Raw genomic sequence first — 10,932 nt, 5'->3', positions numbered from 1 at the left:
TAAATCTGCGATTTTGTTTTTTAAAACGAAAGCTGAAAGTTAGGTATAGAATATGTTTCTTACAGAATACGTTACGATGGTAACTGGTCTTGTATGAATTTCTGAGCTATAAAATGAGTTGTGGTCTATTTTTTACCATAGCGTGTTATTTGTGTGCGGGGAAGGACACACATTAACAATTTGCATGTGTAGAATGGAATTTTCCACTCCAACAGTTAGAAGTTGATCGTGCTTCCATTTGTGGTCTTTCTGTTACGTGGGTGATCTGTTCGGACGTTATCACTGAAAAGGTGAGTTTTGACAGTTTTATTTTGTTTTAGTCTGGCAGTATAAGGCAATAGAATGTTTCTTTTTCATCTTACTTTCATATTTCGTAGTGTTTGCGTATTTTTGGCCAATATTTTGCAACCATGGTCAATTTAGATCGAACTTTTGGATAGAATCTACGGCCAGTCATTTTGCCCCGCCCCTGCCTCGCACTCCGTCTGGTGCGGTAGTGATGTCCCGTTGCTCGCGCGCCGCAGCAGAGACCCGCGCGACCTTCAGCCGGTACAGTCACTGTTCTTTTACCAGCGCCGTTATTCTCACCTTTCCGGGGTGTTCTTGATTTTTCCATTGTGTCCTATTTCACCATATCAAATACCCCAAATTAATCATATTATTCATATTTAAGTGAATAATCAATTCAGTCATCATAACTTGGCATTTTTAACCCAAGCAATCAAAAAGAGGAAATTTATTCAATATTTTCACTCATCTGTGAAGGAGGGGCTTTAATTTTTCATGATGTAGGTATTTTATATGTAAATCAATTTTACAAAAGCATTGGAATTGTAATCAAAAAAATTTTCCACAGTGGAGGCCAGATAAAGCAAGATGCGATATTTATTCTTATTAAACATGACAAAAGAAACATTGAGTGTTAGGTAAATGCAAAAAAAAAAAAAAGTAAAATTGGAAAATTTATTTTTTGACCATAATGTCCCAAATGAGACCAGTTTCTGAGACGGACCCATCTTACAGTAATTGTTGCTCTGAGTCACCTGTATTTCATTTTCATTTGAACATCATGATCATTCACTCTGATACAGCTGGTGTTTTTTTAATATCAATAAAACATTAAAAATCGGTACTTACTATTAAAAATATAGTCAGAAAATAGTCAAATCAAGTATGCAGTTCAAAATAGAAAGAATTAATCTTGCTTTTTTAAGGCATAAAAGGCAAGCAATAGGTAATTCATCTGTTTAAAATTGATATTTTTCTGTAAAGCCGCTTTGTGGCAATGTTTATTGTTAAAAGCACTAAACAAATAAATTGACTTGACTTAATGGTTAAAAAAGCAAAAGTTGTGATGATTAATAAATTGATTAATAATAACAGAGTGATGTGAAAATCATAAAATTGAAATGCAGTGGCTAATGATAAATAAGAAACAAAAATATGAAGAAGTATTAACAGACATGAAAGTGTCTGCTGGAAGTCGTGGTTAAAACACTGGACTACGAGCAAGACATTGGACTACAATCCTTAAGCAAGGCCTTTAACCCTAAAATGATCAGTTATGTAAAATGAAATAAATGTAAATCACTCTGGATAAAGGTGTTTGCCAAATGCCATAAATGTAAAATGCAAATGTGTGACCTTATGAGCATTTTTTATGACAAGTGATATGACAAATATTAGCCAGAATTAGTATTTGTGGGGGCAGTCATGGCCTGAAGGTTAGAGAAGCAGCGTTGGGCCCAAAGGGTTGCCAGTTTGATTCACAGGACCAGCAGGAAACATTTGAGAGGATGAATAATGAACAGCTTACCCCTCCCTCTGTATCATGGCTGAAGTGCCCTTGAGCAAGCACCTAACCCCAACTGCTCCCCGGGCACTATAGCATAGCCGCCCACTGCTCTGGGTATGTGTGTGTGCTCATTGCTAACTTGTGTGTGCTCACTGCTTCAGATGGGTTAATGCAGAGGAGGAATTCTGCTGTGCATGAGTGTATGTGACCAAATAAAGGCTTCTTCTTCTTCTTCTTCTTCTTCAAATTAACACAGAATCATTCGAACTTGGTACATTAGCAGATCAGCCCTGAAAGCTAGACGTCTCCTAATTGTAATTTTACAGTATATCATTTATAGTTTGATAGTTTGAGGTGACTGTGTTTAAACATGGTACTATCTATTCTTCCGACAAATCTCTGATTACCCAGGAGACTGTAAGCTGGGGCAGCACAGTGGTGTCGTGGTTAGCTCTGTCGCCTCACAGCAAGAAGGTCCGGGTTTGAGCCCCGTAGCCGGCGAGGGCCTTTCTGTGCGGAGTTTGCATGTTGTCCCCGTGTCCGCGTGGGTTTCCTCCGGGTGCTCCGGTTTCCCCCACAGTCCAAAGACATGCAGGTTAGGTTAACTGGTGGCTCTAAATTGACCGTAGGTGTGAATGTGAGTGTGAATGGTTGTCTGTGTCTATGTGTCAGCCCTGTGATGACCTGGCGACTTGTCCAGGGTGTACCCCGCCTTTCGTCCGTAGTCAGCTGGGATAGGCTCCAGCTTGCCTGCAACCCTGTAGAACAGGATAAAGCGGCTAGAGATGATGAAATGAGACTGTAAGCCACTTTAGAAAGAAACTATTTGCCATATAAGTAAATATTATGGGTGTAATGTAATGTGTTTTAATGTAATCTGCATCTTTTAATTTTTGAAGTATATGTATTTAAGACCAGAAGTGGGTGTGGCCTAAATTGCAATTGATCTCTCTCTCTCTCTCTCTAATGAAACACACAGGAGGAAAAATTCAGAGGTTAAAATCACAGCATTGTCTGCATGCTCTGTTTATTCTGGCTCTATCAGATCCTCAAGCTCAGCAACATCACTCATATGTATAATTAACAGTTATTCCATGAAATCGAGTTGTACATGAGCTGATAGCCAACGAGGCACATAGCACTGAGTTTGAGTGGAATAATGACGAGATTGAGTGGAATAACTGTTTTATTCTATCCACATTCACTGTATTTTGAGAAATAGAGCATTTTTATTTTTTGCAAATTCAATAAATAAAAACTTTATACAAAACATCCGACAAAATCATTTCCACTTAGAATGTAAACAAACCAGCGAAATGACAGTAGCAATTTGTGAAAAATGTTATAATAATAATTCTTGAAAAATTAAAAGATACATTCTTACCATCAAATAAGAATTTGATTTCATTCCATATTTTGTTGCTTTTTTGTATTTTTGGGGTTTTGTTTCTGAGTAGAGGTTTTATTTCATCCTCAGTTTGTTCAGCAACACACTCTGCCATTTTTGTTTTTCTTTACTTATGGTATATAAGCTGATAGTCTAGTAGTAGAGTAGCCAATCAGAGCGCGCAATTGCTCATTGTAGCAGTTCGTAAGAGTGGGCGGAGCACAGAAGACAGCAGGACAGAACTAAGTTTGAAAATGCTTTTTATTTGATACACTTTTCAGTGATCTTTCAGTCTAACAGACACTCGCGCACGCACACACATCTGGTGTCAGGATCGGGAAAGAGCTCTCTGCTCTCTCTCTCCTTAAATAGGGCGCGGTCACTGGGGAAGACACACAAACACACATTAATTAACATCAGGTGTAGTGATTCTGCCACTTACCTTCCCTGACTCCGCCCTCCTGTCACAGACTGATGCTTGACCACGCCCCCGCTGCCACACTCATATTCAGCGAATGTGTGTAGAATAATTTGAGATATGCATGCAACTCTTTTTATTCCCTTGCAGAGGTGGACAAAGTACCCAACTTCATTACTTAAATCAAAGTACAGATCCCACTGGTCAAACGTTACTCTGATACAAGTGAAAGTTGTACAGTCAAATTTTTACTTAAGTTAAAGTGCTGAAGTACTTGCTTTTAAAAATACTTAAGTATTAAAAGTACATTTTCTGTCAATGCATTGTTGTATTATTGCCACAACACTTACAGTACCTAATGGCTCTTAAGCAACCGACTGGATTCACAAAATGAACGCATGCTGTGCCATCATGGTGGTTTAACATTAAGCTAGCTAGTCAGTGAAACTCCACCTGACATGCTAGCAAACTTTTTTCAAACTCGAAATCATATTGGGTCGCTAACGTTACTAGAAAAGAAAGATTTCTACATTCTGTTTATTTGGCAAGATTATGCTAAAACATTTCTGAAAGGACTTCAGATAAGATAATATTATTCATTTTAGCGTAACTCCATTTTTACATGCTAACTAACAGTGTCTAAGTTAACTACCTATGTGTTAACGTTACCCGTGGACAAGGCTACGGCAACTTGGTAGGCAAATTCATAGAAAGTCATTTGACTAACCAGACTGCATAGCTATTGCAATGTTATCACTAGCTCTAAAAGCACACACAACTTCATTGCAAGCTTTCTCTTGGAATAAAACGTTTACATACCTCAATATGCTTCTGCAGGTTGGACGTCGAGTTTTTGTAGGCCGTGATGTGATTCATTTTAGGCAAACAAAGCAAACATTTAATACGAAATGAGTCTTTAATCCGTACAGAAAACTGAAACATGGGTTCTTGGTAGGGCCATGGGTGTGTGTGCATTCCCCAGAATAACTGCCTCTTTCCATTCTGCCATCAACTAATCGTGTTTAAATAATGCTGCAGAGAAATCACTGAATTTATACAGTCTATGGACGTGACGTGACGCTAGCGATTACTGATAGGCCGTCTCAGTATCACCTGCCAAAAAACAATCACGAGAAAGGAAAAGAAAGGAAAAGAAGAAAGCATGAACTTTCTAAGCTGTTTCATAGTAATGAGTAGCGAGGACCTTGATAGAAATGTAGTGGAGTGAAAAGTATATTTGTCTTTCAAATATAGTAAAGTCATAAGTTTCAAAAAAAATTACTCAAATAAAGTACAGATACTCAAAAAGTGTACTTAAGTACAGTACTCGAGTAAATGTACTTCGTTACTGTCCACCTCTGTTACCTTGTATGGTTATTATTTTTATTTGCATGTACTTGTGATGTTTTCTAACAAATTTAGTTGGTTCTATATTCCAAAATAGAAACAAAAATAATATCATTTAAACCATTGTGGCTCAGGCAGTTACTAAAGATTTATGAATAAATGCTGTAAATGCATCACAGCGCTGCACTGAGGTTGTTGTTTGTCCCACAAACTTAATATCAGACTTCCTGCTTAGGCCCACATGAAAATAAAACCTCACTTTTGCACACCTCTAGTCCAACCAGATGGATATTCATTTTGAATAAAATATTCATATTTGGTTGCATTCCTAATATCTCCATATGAAGATAATACAGGGAGTGCAGAATTATTAGGCAAATGAGTATGTTGACCACATTACCCTCTCTATGCATGTTGGCCTACTCCAAGCTGCATAGGCTTGAAAGCCTCCTACCAATTAAGCATACCAGGTGATGTGCATCTCTGTAATGAAAAGGGGTGTGGTCTAATGACATCAACACCCTATATCAGGTGTGCAAAATTATTAGGCAACTTCCTTTCCTTTGGCAAAATGGGTCAGAAGAGGGATTTGACGGACTCAGAAAAGTAAAAAATAGTGACATATATTGCAAAGGGATGGAGCACTCTTAAAATTGCCCAGCTTTTGAAGCGTGACCATCGAACAATCAAGCGCTTCATTCAAAATAGTCAACAGGGTCGCGAGAAGCGCGTTGAAAAAAAAAGGCACAAACTAACTGCCCGTGAACTGAGGAAAGTCAAGCGTGAAGCTGCCAAGATGCCACTCGCCACCAGTTTTGCCATATTTCAGAGCTGCAACATCACTGGAGTGTCAAAAAGCACAAGGTGTGCAATACTCAGGGACACGGCCAAGGTAACAAAGGCTGAAAAACGACCACCACTGAACAAGACACACAAGATGAAACGTCAAGACTGGGCCAAGAAGTATCACAAGACTGATTTTTCTAAGGTCTTATGGACAGATGAAATGAGAGTGAGTCTTGATGGGCCAGATGGATGGGCTCGTGGCTGGATCAGCAAAGGGCAGAGAGCTCCAGTCCGACTCAGATGCCAGCAAGGTGGAGGTGGGGTACTGATATGGGCTGGTATCATCAAAGATGAGCTTGTGGGACCTTTTCGGGTTGAGGATGGCGTCAAGCTCAACTCCCAGTCCTATTGTCAGTTTTTGGAAGACACCTTCTTCAAGCAGTGGTACAGGAAGAAGTCAGCATCCTTCAAGAAAAACATGATTTTCATGCAGGACAATGCTCCATCACACGCATCCAAGTACTCCACAGCATGGCTGGCCAGAAAGGGTCTAAAGGAAGAAAGATTAATGACGTGGCCTCCTTGTTCACCTGATCTGAACCCCATAGAAAACCTGTGGTCCCTCATCAAATGTGAGATCTACAAGGAGGGCAAACAGTACACATCTCTGAACAGTGTCTGGGAGGCTGTGGTTGCTGCTGCACGCAATGTTGATCGCAAACAGATCAAAACACTGACCGAATCCATGGATGGCAGGCTTTTGAGTGTCCTTGTAAAGAAAGGCGGCTATATTAGTCACTGATTTGTTTTTTTTTTGAATGCCAGCAATGTATATTAGTGAATGTTGAGTTGTTATATTGGTTTCCCTGGTGAAAATAAATGAGTGAAATGGGTTTATGTTTGTTTTTTGTTAAGTTGCCTAATAATTATGCACAGTTATAGTCACCTGCACACACAGATATCCTCCTAAGATAGCTAAAACTAAGAAAGCCCTACTCCAACTTCCAAAAATACTCAGCTTTGATATTTATGAGTCTTTTGGGTTCATCAAGAACATAGTTGTTTTTCAATAATAAAACTAATCCTCAAAAATACAACTTGCCTAATAATTCTGTACTCCCTGTAGATTACATTCCTATGTGAGCAGATTAGAGTTTTTCCTCTGGCAGATGAAACATGTATTATATAATAAATGTTAAGGCGAGCACCTGTCTGTGCTATCTGGTTTGGCTTCCTTGCAGATCTGTGCCGAGGGGACCTGAAGATATGACAGGCTGTCTTTTTATGCTATCCATGCAGATGATGGCATCTAGAGGGGCTTTGCTGCAGCATCTTTGCAGTTCCTCAGATATTTTGCCAAGATCCTTGCAGAGAACCTTCTGGAAGCTGATAAACTATTACAGATTATGACAGAATATCAGTCTGCTCATACTGTTGCAGGTCATGTGGTCTATTTAAATGAATAATTGAGATAATTGTTTGAGAAAATACATCATACAGTAATCTTGCTCTTAGCAATTCAATATGCTCAAAATCTCCAAGAGTCCAAGACTAAAATCGCACTGGAAACTTGGACATGATTAAAATTTTTGTATTTAGAAAAAGATCATACATTGTCATAAAAGTCTCATTATCTCTAGCCACTTTATCCTTCTACAGGGTCGCAGGCAAGCTGGAGCCTATCCCAGCTGACTACGGGCGAAAGGCGGGGTACACCCTAGACAAGTCGCCAGGTCATCACAGGGCTGACACATAGACACAGACAACCATTCACACTCACACCTACGGTCAATTTAGAGTCACCAGTTAACCTAACCTGCATGTCTTTGGACTGTGGGGGAAACCGGAGCACCCGGAGGAAACCCACGCGGACACGGGGAGAACATGCAAACTCCACACAGAAAGGCCCTTGCCGGCCCCGGGGCTCGAACCCAGGACCTTCTTGCTGTGAGGCGACAGCGCTAACCACTACACCACCATGCCGCCCTGTCATAAAAGTGTTAAACATAATATGCTGGAGCTTTCAAAATTCAAACCCTTAAAGGAATTTGTTTAGAAGCCACATTTTGGAAATAATATGATGTGACCACTGGCTAAAAACTGAGGTGAAGATCATACTCCGCAAGGCCCAACAACATCTTTGGGAAATCTGACAGAATTACTCAATAACACTGTGGCTTTAAAGTGCATATTCTGGACCAATTTTGTGTTTTTTTATATGAAAGCATGTCCCTTTACACACTCATCCAGAAGGGTAATTTTGCACAAGGCCATCCATCTACAGCAGAAAAAAATAAATAAAACGCATCTGGAAAAATCCCAAGGGAGTCTGGAGCCAGATTCGTGACGTTATCTGCGGAAGTGCCAGCAGGCTGCGAGAGCTTGCACGGTTTCAGTGCACAGCCTGTGTAGACCAAGCGCTCCCATTTCTCTCCCATTGTCCGGTCTTTTGGAAAATGATGAGTACTAATCCCATCAAGATTGGTGTTGCTACACCCTCCTACGATACATCTGTAAACCATTGTAATAATTATACGATAACGTTGAAGAAATTTGCAGAAAACCACCAGGTCGTTTTCTCATAAACAAACCATCGCTGACATAGGATTCAGAGAGAGGCGTCCTGCACACGACGTCATGAAAATCAACGTTTCCCGGGAAATCCAAATGCCAAGTTTTTTCAGAGGCGGACCAATTCGCCTCAAATGGCTTGATTTCAACTGAATTTTTCTGGTATTGCGCAGGGTAAAAAATTGCAGAGAATGCAGAATGTTACAGATATTTGACCAAAGTTTAATATAAAATAGGAGAATTACAACCCCGATTCCAAAAAAGTTGGGACAAAGTGCAAATTGTAAATAAAAACGGAATACAATAATTTACAAATCTCAAAAACTGATATTGTATTCACAAAAGAACATAGACAACATATCAAATGTCGAAAGTGAGACATTTTGAAATTTCATGCCAAATATTGGCTCATTTGAAATTTCATGACAGCAACACATCTCAAAAAAGTTGGGACAGGGGCAATAAGAGGCTGGAAAAGTTAAAGGTACAAAAAAGGAACAGCTGGAGGACCAAATTGCAACTCATTAGGTCAATTGGCAATAGGTCATTAACATGACTGGGTATAAAAAGAACATCTTGGAGTGGCAGCTTCTCTCAGAAGTAAAGATGGGAAGAGGATCACCAATCCCTCTAATTCTGCGCCGACAAATAGTGGAGCAATATCAGAAAGGAGTTCGACAGTGTAAAATTGCAAAGAGTTTGAACACATCATCATCTACAGTGCATAATATCATCAAACGATTCAGAGAATCTGGAAGAATTTCTGTGCGTAAGGGTCAAGGCCGGAAAACCATACTGGGTGCCCGTGATCTTCGGGCCCTTAGACGGCACTGCATCACATACAGGCATGCTTCTGTATTGGAAATCACAAAATGGGCTCAGGAATAAATATTATTTAGAGAATTAGAGAACATTATCTGTGAACACAATTCACCGTGCCATCCGCTGTTGCCAGCTAAAACTCTATAGTTCAAAGAAGAAGCCGTATCTAAACATGATCCAGAAGCGCAGACGTCTTCTCTGGGCCAAGGCTCATTTAAAATGGACTGTGGCAAAGTGGAAAACTGTTCTGTGGTCAGACGAATCAAAATTTGAAGTTCTTTATGGAAATCAGGGACGCCGTGTCATTCGGACTAAAGAGGAGAAGGACGACCCAAGTTGTTATCAGCACTCAGTTCAGAAGCCTGCATCTCTGATGGTATGGGGTTGCATTAGTGTGTGTGGCATGGGCAGCTTACACATCTAGAAAGACACCATCAATGCTGAAAGGTATATCCAGGTTCTAGAGCAACATATGCTCCCATCCAGACGAGGTCTCTTTCAGGGAAGACCTTGCATTTTCTAACATGACAATGCCAAACCACATACTGCATCAATTACAGCATCATGGCTGCGTAGAAGAAGGGTCCGAGTACTGAACTGGCCAGCCTGCAGTCCAGATCTTTCACCCATAGAAAACATTTGGCGCATCATAAAACGTAAGATACAACAAAAACGACCTAAGACAGTTGAGCAACTAGAATCCTACATTAGACAAGAATGGGTTAACATTCCTATCCCTAAACTTGAGCAACTTGTCTCCTCAGTCCCCAGACGTTTACAGACTGTTGTAAAGAGAAAAGGGGATGTCTCACAGTGGTAAACATGGCCTTGTCCCAACTTTGTTGAGATGTGGTGTTGTCATGAAATTTAAAATCACCTAATTTTTCTCTTTAAATGATACATTTTCTCAGTTTAAACATTTGATATGTCATCTATGTTCTATTCTGAATGAAATATGGAATTTTGAAACTTCCACATCATTGCATTCCGTTTTTATTTACAATTTGTACTTTGTCCCAACTTTTTTGGAATCGGGGTTGTACATTGATCTTGCTCCTGAATTTACCTGTGATATGCACTTTAAAGTCAAAAAACAGAACAGCAGGATGGATGTATCTGGGAGTGTGTTTGTACACTTGCCTTTTCAATGACACATTGAGGCTGTGGTTGTAAACAGCATTTTGCAAGCCCAGAGTGAAACTGCTTCGAAATAGTCAATGTTTCTTTGAATGGTACTCTCAGGAGGGTTCCAAAATATGCAGTCGGTCTAAAATGACAGTACAAATGACATTTTCTTTCTCACAGTTCTGAGCCAATAGCTAATTGCTACCAATTGCTGAAGCCACCATCTGTGAGGGCAACAGATAACACGTGCTTCTTCCAAAACATGTGAAACTCGCCACGGCATCAGAAAGGTATATCCTTTCTGATCATAAGACAGCCCAGATTGGCTACCAACACTTTGATCGAAAGGAAGGCCATTGTTGACACCCATAGAGTGGGGGCAGGATGTCGTTTTGTGTACTTCTGGTCACAGATGGTATTTCTGGCATTTAGAACTTTCATCTCCTGGCTAAAAAGTGAACACTTAGACAAGTGATATTTCTAACTTTTAAGTTATTATACACTACCATGTTTGGATCAGTGGCGGCTGCTGGTTTTTAAAACAGGGGAAGCCCAATACAGCTGCTCGCGGTATTTACATCAATTTAACTTCCGAGCACAGGCGATTGCTCTAAGACAACGAGGGAGGCTCAGCCTCCTCTAAAAATGACGAACATCGTGTAGGATGAATTGCACTAGGCT

At 40.0% G+C, this 10,932-nt stretch overlaps 1 protein-coding gene across 1 annotated transcript in view; it reads right to left on the bottom strand.

Moving 5' to 3' along the window:
- Nucleotides 1–6,928: 6,928 nt before the first annotated feature.
- gc (GC vitamin D binding protein) overlaps nucleotides 6,929–10,932 on the bottom strand; it is a 110,141-nt gene continuing 106,137 nt past the window's right edge. The window contains 3 exon segments of the mRNA XM_060907135.1: nucleotides 6,929–7,004; nucleotides 7,006–7,127; nucleotides 10,267–10,393. Coding sequence (XP_060763118.1) covers nucleotides 6,929–7,004; nucleotides 7,006–7,127; nucleotides 10,267–10,393 — 325 coding nt within the window.

This window comes from Neoarius graeffei, chromosome 24 (assembly GCF_027579695.1).
Source record: "Neoarius graeffei isolate fNeoGra1 chromosome 24, fNeoGra1.pri, whole genome shotgun sequence".
In the NCBI taxonomy this organism is placed as follows: domain Eukaryota; kingdom Metazoa; phylum Chordata; class Actinopteri; order Siluriformes; family Ariidae; genus Neoarius; species Neoarius graeffei.
Note: the sequence above shows the minus strand (reverse complement) of the source record. Positions and strands in the feature narration are given on the sequence as shown.